We start from the raw sequence: 19963 nt of genomic DNA on the forward strand, positions 1-19963 counted from the left end.
ATGGGAATCTAAGAGGCTTCTCACACTTCACAGACGGCTAGAATTCAAAGTTCCAACTAGAGTTTTCACACATTGGTATTAGGGGTGCAAAATGGCTCACACAGTGTGTAAAATAATTTGGCAGTTTCCTATGAACTTGCACATTAATTTCTGACACGGTGATCTCACGCCTACATATTTGCATAAGTGAACAAAATCTTTTACTTACAAAAATCTATCTACAAATGTTCTAGTGACTTTATTTATAAGTGCTAAAAACTGAAAAAACACTAGAATGTTCATTAGTTGAAAACAGCTTCACGATCACATATGTGCTTCCCAACTTTTACTGCTAACTTGACACATCCCAGAGTCACATGATTTGGGAGCCTCGGCCAAGGGGTTGCTCAAATGGGACTGCCCTGTGGGCATGTGTTTGGGAGATTGTCTTGGCTGTTATCTGACACTGGGTGTGAGGAGAGGGGTCCAGCCCATGATGGGTCACACCATTCCCTCATAGGCAGTCATGCCCTATATAATAAAGCTACCTATGTATAAGCTGAGAACAAACCAGCAAACAGCACTCCTATAGTTTATGATCCAAGTTCCTGCTTGAGTTTCTGCCCTGACTTCCCTCAATGATGTAAGCCAAACAATTCCTTCCTTCTCTTAAGTTGCTCCATCATGATATTTGCTCCCTACAGCAAAAAGTAAACTGAAACATTGTGATTTATTCATACTGAAAAACTGGAACATTATTCAGCAGTGTAAAAGACTGAACCATGCACAAATACAAGAATTTGAATGAATTTCAGTCCATATGCACAAATGATTTCATGAATAGAACATTCTGGGAAAGCAAAATTCAGAACAGACTAGTGGATTGGGATAAAGAGAAGTAATAAAGGGATAGCCTAGAGATGTTAGAGTGATTCTTTACCTTCATAGCAACTGCAGGGTTGAACTAAAGTTTCTCAAAATAACTAAGTTGTATATTTAGAGGGGCACCTTTTGATTTGTTTTGTAATGCAGTGGCATGAAGCAGCAGGAGGGAGGTGTCTCCCCAAAGTATCAGACATACGATAAGTCTAATATGAAATAAAGTTAATCTGGCACATGGGAACAGGGCCTAAGGAATGGAGTAGAAGCAGAGAAATAAGGGGGACAGAGAAGGACTGAAAAGGAGAGGAGAGAGAAGGAAGGGAGAAGTCGACCAGAAACATGTGGGAAGAGAGAAGGAGGAGGGGGAAGAGAGAGAGGGGGAGGCCAAACAGCCTGTCTTGGCTGGTTTTGTGGGTCAACTTGACACAAGCTGGAGTTATCACAGAGGAAGGAGCTTCAGTTGTTGAAATGCCTCCATGAGATCCAGCAGTGGGGCATTTTCTCAATTAGTGATCAAGGGGGAAGGGACTAGCCCCTTGTGGGTGGTACCATCCATGGGCTGATGGCCTTGGGTTCTATAAGAAAGTAAGCTGAGCAAGCCAGGGGAAGCAAACCAGTAAGAAACATCCTTCCATTGCCTCTGCATCAGCTCCTATATCCTGACCTGCTTGAGTCCCAGTCCTGACCTCCTTTGGTAATGAACACCAATTTGGAAATGTAAGCTGAATAAACCCTTTGCTCCCCAATTGTTTGTGCAGGAATAGAAATCTCGATTAAGACAAAATGGTACCAGCATAGTGGGGTATTCATGTGACAACCTGACCATGTTTGGGGGAGAACTGTGGAAGGACTTTGGAACTTTGGGCTAGATCCATTCAGTGTTAAGAGCTCTGTGGGATGTTGTGTAGGAGCTTGGAAGATAATGTTGAGAACACCTTAGAAGATGGATGCATGGCTTGTGAAATTTCAGAGGGAAGGTTAAAGACTCTTATCAGGGCCATGTTTTGATTGTGAAGATTCTGTGGTTTTGGTTAGCTGGGACTGAAGAATTAGCTGTGATTAACAAGATACCAGAACCAGTAAAGTGAACCTTTTGTTACTAGGATTATTGATGCTAGTTAGCTGGAGCTAAGAAATTAGTGGTGATTAAGATGTGAAATCTGGGAAGTGTTTTCTGAGAGCACAGAGGCTTGTTCCAGAGATAGCCAAAGTTGTACCTTGTGCTGTGGCTGGACTTGGTAATGTGTAAGAGTCACCCAGGTAGTACTAGTTTTGAAGGCATGAAGGGGTCATGAAGAGCAGCTGAGGCTCTGTAAGAAGGCACTGTAAGAAGCCACAGAAAGCCGTTGGTAAAGGTGCAGCCTCAGTTGCAGTCGACAGCCCAGAACTGAAGGGGTCATGCAAAAGAGTTGAGGCTTGGCGCCATAAAGAGAGCCTATGAGAGCTTTGATGAAGCCTACTTGCAGTGGAAGACTCTAGCATATTGGAGATGCCAGTACCACAGGATGACCACCAAGAACAACAGTGGCAGCAAAGTGGATCAACCTGAACTTAGAGTGCTACAGAAGGCAGAGCTGGAGAAGTGACACCAGCCGTTTGGAGATGCACAGATCATGTAGGAATCTCAGACATTGGAACAAGAAGTTGTGAAACTGAAGTTGACTTGGGGGACCCCAAGATGTTAAAGATGCCAGAGCCACAGAATGCTTGCTGAGGAAAGCTGCTAATGGGGTAGAACCAGCCCAGGAGAAAGAACCCTATTGCAGTCAACAGACATGAAAAAGGAGTTGAAGATTTGAAGACTGCTTTGCCATCAGACATGGAGATACAGAGTTTGGAGTTTGCCCAGCTGGTTTCCTGTCTTGCTTTGGGGATTATAGTTAAGTGATTGGATGAATATCAGAAGAGACATTGAACTTTGGACTTTTAACATTGTTAAGACTACTATAGGCTACAGGGACTTTTGAAGTTGGACTAAATATATTTTGCATTATGCTATGTTTAGGTATGTCCCCCATAGACTCATGTTTGAACAAACCTATGGGGGCCAGAGAGTGGAATGTGATGGTTTGTATATGCTCTCCCAGGGAGTGGCACTATTAGAATGTGTGGCCTTATTGGAGAAAGTATGTCATTGTGGGGATGGGCTTAGAAATCTTCCTCCTAGATGCCTGAGCATGCCCAGTCTGTTCCTAGCTTCCTTTGGATAAAGAAGTAGACTCCTCAGCTCCTCCTATACCATGCCTGCCTATATGCTGCCATGCTTCTGCCTTGATGACAATGGACTGAACCTCTAAACCTGTAAGCCAGTCCCAATTAAATGTCTTTTATAAAACTTACACTGGTCGTGGTGTTTGTATAAAATAGTAAAACCCTAACTAAGACACAGCCCATCTACAGCAAGCCAGGTTCTTTCCTGGCTGTTGCTAAGTAACTGTTAGGTGGACCCTATACAAAATGCTAACACCTTTTACTGTGTGTAAATTATATCTTAGTTTTCAAAAGAAAAGATCAAGGCTCTGTGTTTCTAGTTGAAATATACTCTTCTAGTTTTCCTCTCCTCTGTATATTTAGTCCCTAAAAATTTCCATTCTTGTAAGTAAAATGATTAATTTAAAAATACTGCACCCATATTTTATCCAGCATTTATAAATATTTCAAATTGGGAGAAATTTTTAAATATCAGTCTTCCATATTGCCAGATGCAAAGCCTACCATTCTTTATAGAACAAGAGTATTTTAAATTTTATGGTGTCTTCAGTTCATTTTATCACAAATATCTTCATATTTCCACTAAGAAGCAGTTCCTTTATCATCTTCATAGCCAAGGAAACCAAACCCAGAGAAGGTGAGATTTTACTTCCTATGTATTAATGAATACTTGTTCCAGATTCAATTATCATGAATGCTGATGATGGATCCAATCTTTTCTATCAACACGATAAAACACCAGGATGAAGGCAACTTAAAAGAAAGAGTTTAATTGGGTTTAAAGTTCTAGAGGACTAGAGTCTATGATTGTGTGAAAGAGCACCATGGCAGCCAGCTAAATCAGTAGCTAAGATCCACTAACAGAAAGTCAGCCAAGAGAGCTAGCTCCAAATGGTGCTGACCAGAGTCTTTGGCAACCTCAAAGCCAGCCCCAAGTAACATATCTCCTCCAGTAAGGCCATGCCTCCTAATCCTTCCCAAATGGTTCTACAAACTGGAACCCAAATATTCAACATATGAATGAATGCTATTCATGCTATTCTGAACATGAAAGCTACTCTCCTTGAAACCACTACAGTTATTTAAATCTTTCAAAATTTAGAATTTAATGAGATACAACCAATGGGTCATTTATATTCTTGATCACCCAAGCCTAGCATGACAGAGAACTCAGTAGTTTATCAACACAGAATGCAACATAGTGAGTTCCTAGAGTAAACTACCCAGCTTTCTGTCTAGTTTCAAAATATCTGTTTCATAGCGTACTTATGCTATTAAGTGAGCTAAAACCATGTATATTTAGGAACTATTCAATACTCATTGCCATGTCCTTGCACTAGTATGATTTTATGCATACAACCAGCAACATCTTCTGTATCTAAAGCATAGAGAACATCATGGAAGAGGTGATGCAATAAATGTAAGAGCCAAGTTTTGAGAAGTCACTATGAGTTTGTGTCTTCTAGACATGTAAGAGAAGCTTTACCTATAATACCTCAATTAATACAGCTACCTAACAAGCCCCAAACAATGACAATACTAATAGACATGCTAATGTCAAAGGGGGAAATATAATGAGACTTTATCCCTGACAAAGGACTGTAGGCAACTAACAACTGCTAGGAGAGGGAGAATTACTCTTCCCCAGGAATGAACTCTCCCTAATTGGTTATTCAATACCAAGGAATCAGTCCTAAAGCTAATACATACAAGTAACACCAAATGGACTCAGCATGCCATATTTATAATTTATGCATATATGTATAACAATACAACTTTTCTTAAATTTGTATTGTTATACATATATGCATAGATTATATACGTATTTGTATTACTTTTCTATTGATGTGAAGAGACATAATGACCAAGGAAACTTATAAAAAAGAGGATTTAATCTTGGGGCTCATGCTTCTGGAGGGTAGTAGAGACTACAACCATCATGACGGAGCATGGCAGCAGGCAGGCAGGCATAGTGCTGAGCAACAGCTAAGAACTTAGATGTTGAAACAAGAAACACAAGGCAAAGAGAGAGAACTAACTGGGAATGGCATGAGCTTCTGAAACTTCAAAACCCAACCTCCAATGGCACACCTCCTCTAAGGAGTCTAATACCTCTTAATAATTCCCAAACAGTTCCACCAACTGAGGACTAAGCTTTTAAATCTACAAGCCTATGGGGGCCATTCTTATTCAAACTTCCATAGTAATCAAAGAAAAAGGGGCCATGCTTTTTAGAGGGAGTGGCAGGGAGGATGTGAGAGAAGCTGAAAAGAAAGGAAAGGGGGGAAATGATTTAATTATGTTCTAATTAAAACTGAAAGAAAGAAAAAGAAAGAAAGAGAGAGAGGGAGAGAAAGAAAGAAATAAAGAATGAAAGAAAGAAAGAAAGAAAGAAAGAAAGAAAGAAAGAAAGAAAGAAAGAAAGAAAGAAAGAAAGAAAGAAAGAAAGAAAGAAAGAGGGAGAGAGAGGGAAAGGGAGGGAGAAAGAGGGAGAGGGAGGGAAGAAGGAAAGAAGGAAGGAAGGAAGGGAGAGACACAGAGAAGGAAGGAAGGAAGGAAGGAAGGAAGGAAGGAAGGAAGGAAGGAAGGAAGGAAGGAAGGAAGGAAGGAAGGAAGGGAGAGATATAGAGAGGGAAGGAAGGAAGGAGAGAGAGCGGGGGAAAGAGAGAGAGGGGGAGAGAGAAAGTTGAGCATTTTTCAATATATGTGAAAATTTAGAGCTTACTTTGAAAAAGCCATGCTTTTGGTTACGTTGTCCCAGCCATAGATTGCTTCCTGGAGGAAGGTTGGTCTCCGGAGGGTCTATCACACGCTCGTAAATCCTATGAGAACAAAGAACATAGTTGCTAATAGAGGGATTGCCATGTTGTTTGCATGTTTAAAGAGGTTAAGATGTGGCATGCTTTAAATGATAGGTACCACGACAGAGATCTTCTCCATGACCGGACTGGGCACATTGTCTTGGTACCTCATGCCTTTCTTAACTCCCTTACCATGAGGTTGGGGGATGGAACTAAGAAGACACCATTTTGAATCTCTACTCCGACCAATGATCCCTGCATAAACTTAGAAGGAAGTGATTTTATCCCAATGGTACAGGTCAAAGAGCTGGTGTGGAGAGAATGTAAGCATGTCCACAAGTGCAGTCAGCAGAGGTAAAGTACATGTCACCATTGTGGTGTCATCTCTCTGGCTCCAGCAACTGCCACATCAACAACCAATCACAAGGTATTCATCAACAGACTTAATGCTCCAAATTCCATCATAGGTAATAAGAAACTAAAGCTGAAGACAGACAGACGCATAGAGCCCTACAACCATGAAACTGGTTGTAGTTTGAATTGTACTACAACCAATTTGTACTACAACTACTACTGGTTGGAGTTTCATCCTGATGGTTTCAGGATGAAACCAAGACAGACAGCATCCTGACACATCCAAAAAATCCCAGGCTTGCTCACATAGAAGGTGAGACTTCAGAACAACTGACTGTCTTGGTTCCATCCTGTCAACACCAGGTAAACAGTGAGAAAGCTTAATATCTATGCTTTCACAAGACCAGCTGATCCCAACCCTTCTTTTTTCCCCATGGCAAAAACCTCTCAGTAGTTGTAGTTTTCTGTAATAAATACCATGACAAAAATCAACATGGGATGGAAAGGGTTTGTTTGGCTTATAGAAGGTGGTAGCTTAGACCATGGAGGAATTCTGCCTACTGGCTTACTCCAGGGCTCACAGTTGGCTTCCTTGCTTATACAGCCAGCCCAGGCCCACCCACCCAGAGACAGTACAACTCACAGCAACCCGCATGTATCATTAATCAAGAAAATGCTCCCCACTGGCATGTCTAAAGGCCAGTCCTATGGAGGCAATTTCTCTACTGAGGCTCTCTCTTTACAGATGTGTTGAATTGATGACAGAGATTGGTATTACAGTTCTGAAGGCACTCTCAATGGGGTGAGATGGAGAGAGTTGTTCATTTCAGTTCCAAGTGAGGGCCCTACCTATTCATGTTTTCCTCATTCTTTGCTCTCGGGGCTGCTACTTAGGGCTCATTCTCCAGGTTATGTAAGGACCTCCAGATTATCACGGGGCTGACTGCACCTTGCTGGAGAGCAGAGGGTGGTGTATTTCTCTAGAAGGTTCTCAGAAGGAAAGTGTAGAGGAACTGAAGACTTCCAGTTATAAGGAAAGTAAAAAACAGAGAGACTCTTGCTATTGGGAGCTGATATACTACAGTCTTTTACCCAAGCTATGCAGGTTGTGACTCTACATCTCCAGGAATATGCAGTTCAGAAGACTCTGTGCAAAGCCTTGTTAGGAACATGAAATATATCAGGATTTTTTCCACTAATTATATTTCCATTATAAATAGAAACAAAACATAATTAAGGAGAAATAAGTTTCCCTTAAGAAGATGGGCTCTGTTTTCTTCATAGGAATCCAACCTTTGTATGTATTAAATGAGCCTTCATGGGTAAAACAATTTGTTAAAGTGGATTTATAGTACAACAATATATTATATACTTTCTCTTAAAGGGTTCCGAGGCTTGATATAATGGAAAAGCTAGAAACAAGCCAAACTTACAACAAAAAAAGGGGAAAAAACATAACTCATAAAAGTATCAGCTTCTAAGAATTTACTATAGTCATTAAAAGTGATAAATATGCAGATTGTGAGAAATGGGAAAATATATACAAAATAATTTTCACTAGAAGACACGAAATAGAAAGTTATTTATAACGGTAGAGATAACGGTGGAAAAGTTATGTTTGACACTGGTGGATACAAGACAGGCTAAGGAGAAATGGAGATCACTGTATTTAGAGGAAGAGATAGGACCATAATTTTCTACAAGGCTGTCTTGCTAATAAATTTAAAACACTGTCAACCCATTTACCTTAGCCTGTATTTTCAAATGTTCACCTCTGTCAGAGTCAGAGGAGTTTTCAATGCCAGTGCTTTCTTCCTTATATTCAATATACTCTTGAACCATCTCCACTGAGCAGGGTGGGACTTAATCAATATTTATAGAGCACAGAAGTGAATGGAGGAAGAAACAACCAAAAAATACCAACTTCCTATTCTCTCCATCTTATTTCTGATAATAGCAGTTACTCCTTACGCCTTGAAAACAGTAGAAGAAGCAAATATTTGACATTTATCACCAGCAACTAGAACAGGGTGACCCACAGGACAAGTGTGTCACATAAGTGCTCTAATGTTGTATGCCCAGTCTCCACTAGGGTCTCCTCTATAGGCCTGGGAGAAGTATAAGATGCTGCCTCCCTGGTGACCAATGTCTTCCAAAAAGCAAGAATCAGTAGAGAATTTGTGCAGCAGCAGACAGAATCAGCAAATTGGATATATGTATAGCAGCACAGGGGATTTTAAAGACACACTATATTTTTTTAAGCTTAAAAATGCTTCATAAGAGACATCAACCAGGTTAATAGGAATAGCCATGGTGCGGCAGTTTGTAAGTGCTGGACTTTGAACTGAATGCTGCGGCCATTCTCCTGCACTGCCTATTTAGATATTCAATAAAGAGATTTCACTGCAGAAACTGTAGCCAAGCTATTGTTTCCCCCAAAAGTTAGACAAACAGAGCCTGTAAATTTTTTTCAGAGAAAATACCAAAGTATACAGTAAGACCACACTTGGGTAACTCATGCACTATCTAAACTTCTGAATGGGGAGGATATGTTTTGCCTATCCTGATGTATGCTCACATCACAAACCAAGTTGGTATCTTTTTTTGTACAAAATCAATATAAACATACAATTTATACCAATAAATTACTAGTCCTAACTTGTCTGACTTGTCTAGAAGGAATGGAAAAGAGAGATCTTATAACTGAGACAAGGACACAATTTGCAGGCTCACTGAGATAGTCACTAGATTGAGACAATTTGCAGACAAGCATCCTCAGAAGACATGCATTTCTGCAGTGAAAAACAGCTCTATTCTGTGCCAATTTTTCAGAGTAGACTTGCATACCTGTTATGTATTATGTTTATGTCTTTTTTGTTGCTTCCTTATTAGTCTCTGGGACTGTACGCTACAACCTTTCGACTAATACCATTACACAGCACACTGCTGTCTCTAAGATCATGATCATAGCTGGGCTTGCCTATCCAGACTTCCCATAAGAGGAAGGAAAATCTTGGGTATCTCCATGACCTTGGCCTAGCATGTTCCTCCTCAAGCTGTGTTGCATTTCCTGATGGCCATTGCTGTTATCTTCTGCAGGGTCTGTATGGAGTGGAGACTTCACCTCAGGACTCAGCCTTGTCATTTTCAAGTCAGTATTTTTAGTGTCAAGAAGACTGCCCAGCCAAACTAGTGCGCATCTACTCAAAATGAATGATGAATGAATGAATGAATGAATGAATGAATGAACAAATGAGTGAATGCTTCCTGGATCTCCAAAATCGGAGGATGATAGTTAGATGGGTATAAAACCCTACCATGTTGACACTTTACAATAAGCAATTCATAATGCTGGATAATTCAGACTGAGAAAAGAGTTGTCGGAAGAGGCACTTTGCAGCATGCTAATAACCCTTAGGGAAATAAAGTCAGTAAAATGAGTGAAATGTGATCATCCCTTCATACCATCTTCCTCCGCCATCTCCACCTCGTGAGATTTACACACAAAACTAGAAAGAAGCAAGACAAATGTTTCTCATTGTTTCCCACCCAGAAAGGAGAGGGGGTAGCAAATTTAAATCTGTCAGGCAAGCACGTTGCTAACAGAGAAGCTAGATAGCTGTATTTCAGAAAGAAGGATAAACAGTGGGCAACTTGAAAATTAATTAGATCAAGCGCTAAGCCAGTGACTTACAGTTTCAGTGGGCTACATTATCATCATCCCAAATAACACTGCAGTTTCTCTTCAGATCATATAAATCTTTTTGCTTTTACCAAATTTATCACACTCTCATAGCCTGTCTGATACAAATAATGAATTACTCCACAGTCATCTGAAATCTACCCCTTCTTTTGACTGCAGAAAATCTAATTCCCACTTAGTCCTGTAGCTGAGGCTTCGAGCTCACTTGAGCCATTAAACATGTGCTGACTATTAAGTGGTATTGGAGGAGTTATGGGAATTGTGCATGCCATTAGTATCCATCAGGATTTTAAAGTATAAGGATTTCATTTCTAATACAACAACATGCAAAATTAGCCATTCAGCCAGACATAAAACCTGCCTTAGGAAAGTGAGCAGCTGAGAGTAACTGACAGTCCAAATACAATCGACCACTGGGTCGAGGGTTCACATCAGGAATTTCTTCACAAGGAGCAAGCCCTCTTTCTGTGTGACTTTGAATAACAACACCCTCCTGTTTAAAAGACCAGTCCAGATTCCTCAGAAAACTCGACCTTCCTGTTTCAAAGCAATGCCCTCGGCACTCAACACTCTGCAATGTAAGGGTTGAACAATAAGACAAATGAAAGAATGTTGAATGCTTATTTATCTGGATGAAGAAAGACCTCTGAAGGGACCTCAGGGACCTCCCTAACTACATAGAAGAAAGAATTTCTAATGGAAACTCATGAATTGTCATGCATTACATCCTGTTTACTAAGACACGAGGAAGCTTTACTTAGGCACTGAATGAAGATATTTATCTTGGGCCTTGCCACCAACTGAAGAAGAGCTTCCATGCAGTCCTGTGGAAGGATGTTACAACCTTGCCTGGTGTGTGGAGAAGCCTCCTCCCAGAAGAATGTCAAGGTGCTCCCTAGGAAGTTTCCTTTGCAGAACACAAGGTCATTTCCCCCAGATGTCCGCACTGCTGTGGTGATGGGTGAACTTGCATACAGTAAGCTCTTCTAACTTAAGCTAGAAGAGACTAGCACATACTTTTTCCTGGTGACCTCATAGGGAAGTGTGAGAATAACAGGTTTTTGAAGGCAACCAGAAAGTCTAAGGGAGTCCATCTGAGGCCATTATTATTATTTTTATTCGATATAATTTTTTATTTACATTTCAAATGATTTCCCCTTTTCTAGCCCCCAACTCCCCGAAAGTCCCATAAGCCCCCTTCTCTCAATGCCATTATTCTTGACACTCACAAATATTGAGACTAGAGGTCTGCACTGCACCCAGAGACTCCTTAAATCTCATTCACTATGACAGGGCACATTGCCAGTTGTGCACAGTGACCTGCCCATTGCCTGGCTGCTGTTTATTATTTTCTAACATGGAACACACAGCCCAAAGAGCTTGTCCCAGAAAGACATGAAAGGGTTCCTCCAAGGAGCAGCTCTGTAGTGCCCTCCTACCAATCTGCTTAACAAATCCAGATGACACTTGTCTTAATTAGGGTTTTACTGCTGTGAACAGACACCATGACCAATGTGAGTTTTATAAAAGACAACATTGAATTGGACCTGGATTATAGGCTCAGAGGTTCAGTCCATTGTCATCAAGACAGAAACATGACAGCATCCAGGAAGATGTGGTGCAAGAGGAGCTGAGAGTTCTACATCTTCATCTGAAGGCTGCTAGTGAAAGAATGACTTCCAGGCAACTAGCATGAGGGTCTTAAGCCCACACCCACAGTGACATACCTACTCCAACAAGGCCACACCTCCTAATAGGGGTCAATCCCTGGGCCAACCGTATATGAACCATCACATTCCACTGGCCCCCACAGGCTTGTTCAAACATGGGTCTATGGGGGCCATACTTAAACATAGCATAATACAAAATACATTTATTCTAATTTCAAAAGTCCCTGTAGTCTATAGCAGTCTCAACAGTGTTAAAAGTCCAAAGTTCAAGGTCTCTTTTTAGATTCATCCAATCACTTAACTGTAATTCCCCAAGCAAGACATAAAGCCAACTGGGGAAAGTCCAAACTCTGCATCTCCATGTCTGATGGCAAAGCAGTCTTCAGATATCCAACTCCTTTTCCTTCTTTGTTGACTGCAACAAGGTTCTTTCTCCTGGGCTTGTTCCACTTCCTGTTAGCAGCTTTCCCTGGCAGGCATCCTGCAGCTCTCACATCTTTAACATCTTGGGGTCCCCAAGTCAACATAAGCTTCACAGATTCCTGTTCCAATGTCTGAGATCCACACATGATCTTCTGTGCATCTCCAAAGAGCTGTTGTCACTTCTCCTGCTCTGCCCTTTGTAGCACTCTAAGTTCAGGTTGATCCACTCTGCTGCCATTGCTGTTCTTGGTGGTAATCCCATGGTACTGGCATCTCCAATATGCTAGGGTCTTCCACTGCAATTCACCAAAGCCTCTTATAGGCTCTCTTCATGGTACCAAGCCTCAACTCCTTTGCATGACCCCTTCAGTCCTGGACTGTCAATTACAACTGAGAGTTGTAATTGAGGTACAATCTTGGAATTGTACCTCATCAAAAATCATGGAATTGTAGCTCATCAAAAATCAAAGCTATCTCTGGAATACAGCTTCTTTGTGCTTTCAGAAAACACTTACCAGAAGATTCCACCTCAATGATGCTGGTCTTTTCTTAATCACCACTAATTTCTTACCTCTAGCTAACCAGCATCAGTTGTCCCAGTAGTCTCTTTCTCCTCTTGAATAGAAAGCCTGAGTTGCAGGCTTTGAACACAGAGATCTGCATGCCTGTCTCCTAAACACTGGGATTAAAGGTGTGGTCCACCAAGCCTGGATTTAAGTTTTTCTTCACCTAGAATTTGCTCTGTTCTAGGCTGGCCTTGAACTCAGAGATCTACTTATCTTTGCCTCCTGAGATTAAAGGCTTATACTATCTTGCCTGGACCTAAATTTAGCTGGGTGGAATCTTGCCCCAGGTCACCACTCCCTTAATTCAATTTTAATATCCTTGAATTCAGCTCCATTTCACTTCCTGGAGTCCCTTTAATACTCAAACTATATATTTTGTACTTTTCCTTTCTTAGCTTGCTATGTTTGTCCAAAATTCTCTTCATCAGACTTAACTAGAGAACAAAGTCTTTGTTGGGCTTTTTTGAGACTTCCTTTGCAGATGCAATTAGTATAAATCTCTTTACCTTAGCCCTAGGCAGTCTCTTCAGACCACTGCAAAAAGCAGCCGTGTTCTTCACCAAAACATCACAGAAACAGTCTCTAAGCCACATATTAAAGTTCTTCTCCACTGAAACCTCTTGGGCCTTCAGGCCTACACAGTTCAAATGACCCTCAGCACCACTGTCTTCCATATTCCTTCTAGGCTGGCCCATTAAGTCCCACTTAAAGCATTTCATGGCTTTCCAAATCCAAAGTCCCAAAATCCACATTCTTCCAAACAAAAGCATGGTCAAGCCTATCATAGCAATACCCCACTCCTGGTACCAACTTCTGTCTTAGGGTTTTATTGCTATGAACAGACACCATGACTACATTTAATTGGGGTTGGCTCACAGGCTCAAAGGTTCAGTCCATTGTCATCAAGGAAGAAATATGTCAGCATCCAGGCAGGAAGAGCTGAGAGTTCTACATCTTCATCTGAAGGCTGCTAGTAGAAGACTGACTTCCAGGCAACTAGGGTGAGGGTCTTATGCCCACACCCACAGTGACACACCTACTCCAACAAGGCCATACCTTCTAATAGGGTCACTCCCTGGGCCAATCATATAGGAACCACACAACACTCACCAAATAATTAAATCTTAAAAATGCACCTCTGACATTAGATGGGAAAAACAAGAGTGTCACAACAAGAGGAGCTGGCTATGGAGTCTGGGCTGGCTGACTAGGGAGTCCCAGGAGACCTCTGTCTGTGACTTACCAGCTCTGGTATTACAAATGTAAACTATAACACCTGACTATTTTTCAATGTGGGTCATGGGAATCAAACTCAGGTTCTGTGAGAACTTTACAGATTAGTCCACACCACCAGACCATCTTCTATTTACTCTTCCCAACACTTTTTCTCTGCTCAAAGTTCATAATTCAGAGCCAACCTAAAATGCTTCAGATTTGCAAATCAATGTCAATAACATGGTCACATAATTCTACATATTTAGTATTTTATCTGTAACTTGACAGTATCAGGGTTTCTTAAGTCTATAGGAAACTATGATGCTGGTGTTATGGTTTCAGCCTTAAGAGACTTGATGTAACACCATCAGGATTAAACATGACATTAATATAGGCAGGAATCAGGGTCAACTCAAGATGAAATTTAGCACTGGGGGAAAAAAAAACCCGCTTCCATGCTTAAGACATGCAAGCCTCTTAAGCACAATGTGTGAGAGTCTAAGAGTAGACAGAACCCCTAGCTGTACAGCTGGGGGTAGAGGGGCTCTTAGCTCTTTTGCATTAACAGTGACTTAAAATAATACTACCAAAAAAAAAAAAAAAAGATTGGGTGAAGTAGAAACTTCTGGTTTGTTTGGAAAGTCCGTTAATGTCAAATGATGTTTTCCTGAGGCACACAGCTGAAAGGATGTGTTTTGCTGGAGCAGACATGGGAAGGAATGTTTTCCTGAAGCAGACACAGGTAAAAGGATGTTTTGTTACAGCAAACATGTGAAAAGACCTGTGATAAAGGAGTATAAATATAAACTGGGCAGTGGTGGCACATACCTTTAATCCCAGCACTTGGAAGGCAGAAGCAGACAGATCTCTGAGTTTGAGGCCAGCCTGGTCTACAGAGTGAGTTCCATGACAGCCAGAACTATACAGAGAAACCCTGTCTCAAAAAACCAGGAGAAAAAAAAAGGAGTATAATTATGACCCCACCAACAGTGGGAGATGAGAACTGAGCATTGGTTTGATTTGCTCTGCCTCGATATTCCTCAATAACTACAGGCATGCATTGGTTCACCTTACATAGCTTTATTGATCCCCACTAGTAGTGATGCCAGAGAGGAACTCCCCAAAGGATTGCTTGTGAGGTTCCTGCAGCAGCTTGCTGTTTCCACTGTCTCAGCTCAGGCTTGCTGGTGAGCCTTGTGGTTTCTTCAGGCTTGAACTATATCTGCTGGTTCAGACTTGGTGTCTGTGTTCTGAAAATACTGGTCTGTAGCTGCTGGTTCCTGCCCAATATCTGCCTTCCTAGGTCTGCAGCTACTGAGTCATATTTGATGTTTGCTACAGGACTGAACTGCTGAGAAAGATCAAGCTCGCCTCCAAAGAACTATTGTTGAATAGGTCCACTTCCCTCGTATTCTAATAACTTTTCTCTTCCACTACCTCTGCTGAATGGTGAACTAGAGGAGAGATTGAACCATTATTACAAGTAGATTGCAAAAAAAAAAAATCTATACCTACAACTGGGAGTTTAAACTGTACCATGAGAAGTCCAGTCTCATCTGGCTCTAATCTGAATCAATCTGCTCAGAGAGCCATGTATACTTCTAGGACATTCCAAACTAAATACACATTTCAGAAGGAAACAAGAAGAATGTGAAGGACCTAGGAGTCAATAGAAGAAATGAAGGGTGGAAAGGCAGAGGCATTCTGAACACGGCTGATGGGTGGTAATGGTAGAGTCTTCCCATATGAGGAAGAGGCCCTGGAGAGAAATGAAATGTGCTCCAGTGTCTCACAGGAGTAAAATGTGCACTGTACAAGGTTACAGTGCCAACATGGCAGGTCCTAGAACGACCTAGGAGACTAACTCTGTGCATATCTGGCTTTCAAGGGACTTTCAAGATTACATTAACTAAGATAGGAAGGCCCAACCTCATGTCTCATGAGTGAGGGTCTTAGACTGAAGAAGGCTACCCAGCAGGAACGGTCACCTCTCCCTGCTTCCTGTCAGTGGCTTCAGTTATGAATGGCTGCTGCACACTCCTGCCAACATGCTTGCCCCAACATAATAGTCTGTCCTCTCAAACTGTGAGTCAACTAATCCTTTACCTTCCTTAAGTTGCATTTGTTAGGCATTGTGTAACCACAACAAGGCAAATAATTAATACCTAAGAATAGGACCTTTAACAGTATACTTTCAGTTTGAGATAGAATGAATTTTTTAGCAGTCAGAGCAACATGCACAGAGAATAGACAGGCTGACCACTGTGAACCTCCTCTCTCTAGAGAGCTTTGCTGATGAAAGTAGAAGAGCAAGTTAATCTCAAACTCAGAGATAGAGTCTCTGCCTCAAAAGCCATGGAGTAGGCTCTAACTCTAGCGCACAAGTGTATATACTTTATAATTGTTATAATAATGTTAATAATAAGCACATACCCAACTCAACTGACACATGCTTATAAAAGTGAAATGACTTTCCTGAGATGAATGGCAGAGACAAAATTCAAACCCAGATGTAAACCTTTAGTGCATGGCATTGCCTTCTGCTCTCGCAGAGTAAAACACTCAGTGGGGAGTTTACAGAAACATCATGAGACAGAGAAGGACCATCTGGACTAGAGTCAGCAAGCCCCTGTGCATGCCTTACCTCTCTTGTTCACACTTTGTGACCTAGCGGAAGTTACTGTACCTTGGATTTTTTTTTTCAACCATGCACTTTGTGCAGTCAAGGCTGAACTCAAAGTCACTATGTAGCTGAAGATGACATTGAACTTCTGGTCTGCCTGCCTCTGTCTCCTAAGTGCTGGAATTGCAGGCATGCCACCACCACACCTAGGTGGTTTTAATAGCAATCCATTGTATACAGATTTTCTGTAAACACCCAGCTAATAGTCTGTAAAGTATTTCTGAAAGTTGTAAATGCTCTTTACAAGTGCATCATTATCAGTGTCATTAAGGAAAAGAAATGCTCTTATCTTCACCAAATAACCTGAATGATATTTTTTGTTTTAATTATTTTCAGATGAACTGTCAAAGTCCTCATAGAAGCTACTGGGCTTTACTGGATAAGCACACTTTCCACTTCAGCTCTCTAGAAATAAGGATCTTGGAAGTTCCAACATAAAGGAGAATTGAGTTTGAGCCCTCAAACTACTCTGTCAGCAGCACATGGAGGCTGCAGCCATTGCTGCCATCTTTTCAGGGATCCAGAAAAAACATGTTGTGTACAGGGCTTAATGTTGCCCCAGTTAGCTGCCTGTCATACCTGTCTTGTTATTCCCTAAAATGAAGATTTAAATTTTCTTCCTATGATAGATCAAAAGCCTGCTGCTCATGTACTTGGGTAGCAGGGACTCATAAGTCAGAAAGGACATTGAAAGTCTTCTAATCCCACCTCCATCTGCTACTTGTTACATTAAAATACAAGCATCCAAAAGCCATCTGTCAGCAGTGAGCGGGTATAGGTCCTCCTATAACAGCTTGAAGATTCCCAGAGCAAAGCAGAACTCCCCAAAGACCTGATGATTGACATTTCCGAACAACCCATGTTGTTTGGAATATGTCAGGGTCTAGCAGCTATGGTAAGGAACAAAGAAAATATTTCACAAACTCACTCTCTCTCTCTCTCTCTCTCTCTCTCTCTCTCTTTTTCTCCTTTAGGTTTTACACAGATACAGGCTTCAAGCCTACACACCTGTCCCAAATTCTGGCACCTCTAAAACCCAAGACATAATCTATATTCTTTGGCTCTTTCTCAGACTCTTGATAGAGGTTGGACTTGAAAACTTTGATGTAAAGTCTTTTGGTAATGTCCAAGCTTTGCTAGGCAAAGGGAGAACTTCATGAGTTTGTTAAGAATACAAATTTCTAGTTCCTTCAGACTTACATATGCCAGTCTGATCTTGTATAGACAAGAATCAAGGATGGATATCTCACCTGCCCTTCCCCACACAACAGTCAGATTTGGATGACGATCCTAATACATCATCACTACAGTCTTACTTCCATCAAGAAAACTTGTCATTCGGTAGTTAGGATTTGAGGCCATGTCCAAAGTGGAATTTGAAATTTGCAAGTGGGTTGTTTCCACTCTAAGACCTCATCTAAACATTTTCCTACTTGAATGATAGGGGGGAAAAGAATAGGAAAACAATGCAAAAGGAAGATGAGCCTTCCTGGTCCTGTCTTTTATGAAGCATATGAGGAAATCAGAATTCCCCTGACCATATCCATTAGCAACTATTATACATATGGAGAATTGAGAGACTGGTGACAGACAGACATACAGATGATAAGAGAGAAAGAAAGAAAGAAAGAGAGAGAGAGAGAGGGAGAGAGAGAGGGAGGGAGGGAGGGAGGGAGGGAGGGAGGGAGGGAGGGAAGGAAGAAGAAAGAAAGAAAGAAAGAAAGAAAGAAAGAAAGAAAGAAAGAAAGAAAGAAAGAAAGAAAGAAAGAAAGAAAGAAAGAAAGAAAGAAAGAAAGAAAGAGAAGGAAAGAAGGAAGGAAGGAAGGAAGGAAGGAAGGAAGGAAGGAAGGAAGGAAGGAAAAAGATGAGACTACATATACATAGGTTTGGAGGGAGGAAAAGGAAAATAATATAATCATATTTTTAACCTCAAATTTTTAATAAAAAGGAATAAAAAAACTCTTGTGAGATGGATAGTCTCCAATTGTCCCTCCAGATACATTTTGACTTGTCACTGCCTTGCTTTGTAGCTAGGGAGTAAAGCCTTGTATGACAGTCAGTTCCTCTCTGCCAAGGTCCCAAGTGAGTCAGGCAAAGGTACCATCAGGAGGGAAGGAAGGGCTGAGGCTCAGGCGAAGGCTAATAGATAAGGGGCTCATCTTGGTAGCCTGGTGGACAGCACACAATAGTAACCATTATTGGGTTGATTCCCCATGAAGAAGACAGAATACAGTGAAGAAGGTGAAGAAAGGCCTTCTACAGCACTGCTCTTCAGGGTCTCCTCATCTCTCAGCTGCTGTCTGTGGACTTCCCGATATGAATGTGTCAATACAAACTTGATTGTTTTTTAATAATGTTTACAGAGCGGACAATGCTTATGCCTTGACTTCTGCTCTGCTGCATGTACTCTGAATTATTCATTTAGTTCGAGGCTGTTTCTTCTAAAAAGTAATCATTGTCTTCTTGAATGAAATTTTTGTTTTTCCATGCTATCAGTCCTGTCAGACTTTAGAAGTTCAGTCACCAAGAAGAGCAAAGCAATTTAGATAAAATTTCCTGTTCTGAAGGAAGACTTTGTTATTAAATGTGAGGCATTCAATAGTAACTGCCAGCTGTTTAATCAAAAAGTTATTGTTCATTGTAGAGGGGAAAAATTGGAATCTGGAAAACAATGGGCTGCAACCCGAAGCTCAGGAAGTGTCTGATGAAGTTGCAAACTCCTTTCAAACTCTTTTCAGCATTTAAACTATAATGGCCCATCTCTGATAAGGCATTCAGAGAGGATCACAAGAAAATCACTGTAATGGCCAGATCTCTACTCATTTGAATCGGCCCCTGTGTGTTCAGACTACAGGGTACAAATAAGAGTGTTTTTAGACATACCTCAAGTAAGCCTATCATTGGGGACACACAAATGACTCCTTTAGTGCCTCAGATTAAAATAATGGCTAAAAGAAAAATTAAGGAAACGAAAGGAGGAAAAACATAACTAGTAAGAGAAGAAGGTTCTGAAGAAGAGTTATAAGTAAAATAAATCCAGGAGTCAGAAGGGCTCTGCTACAAATTCTAGGCTCAATGGATGTGGGATGTGGCCTAGAATAAACCATGCCACCTTTTTATATAAGCCACATCAGAGCAATATACACACACAAACAAACAAGCACCCACGCAAGCACGCATGCACACACACACACACACAGAAATGTAATCAACTGAAGTGACTCAACTTGATCTCTGTCACTTACCATCAAACTTCTTAAGTAACATAAAAGTGTCTGGGGAAGTAGATCAGATGTCAAACAGTTCAGCACTCAGATGAAGTGCTGCCTGCAATAAAACATGGAACTCGCTTTGCAATGCACATGGAATAAAAGGTACATCTCCCATGTTCTATGCCTACCTCACATATGCCCTGGGACACAACCATTAGCTTATGTCCTCGTGAACACTCAAGAGAATGCAGTTCTTATATGTCT

General features: G+C 41.1%; 1 protein-coding gene across 1 annotated transcript in view; it reads right to left on the reverse strand.

Moving 5' to 3' along the window:
- Nell1 (neural EGFL like 1) overlaps positions 1 to 19963 on the reverse strand; it is a 937387-nt gene that overhangs the window by 732340 nt on the left and 185084 nt on the right. The window contains exon 5 of the mRNA XM_052161842.1: positions 5798 to 5894. Within this exon, the coding sequence (XP_052017802.1) occupies positions 5798 to 5894 (97 nt within the window). The remainder of the gene's footprint in view (positions 1 to 5797; positions 5895 to 19963) is intronic.

The sequence above is a fragment of the Apodemus sylvaticus genome, chromosome 1 (genome assembly GCF_947179515.1).
Source record: "Apodemus sylvaticus chromosome 1, mApoSyl1.1, whole genome shotgun sequence".
Classification (NCBI taxonomy): Eukaryota; Metazoa; Chordata; class Mammalia; order Rodentia; family Muridae; genus Apodemus; species Apodemus sylvaticus.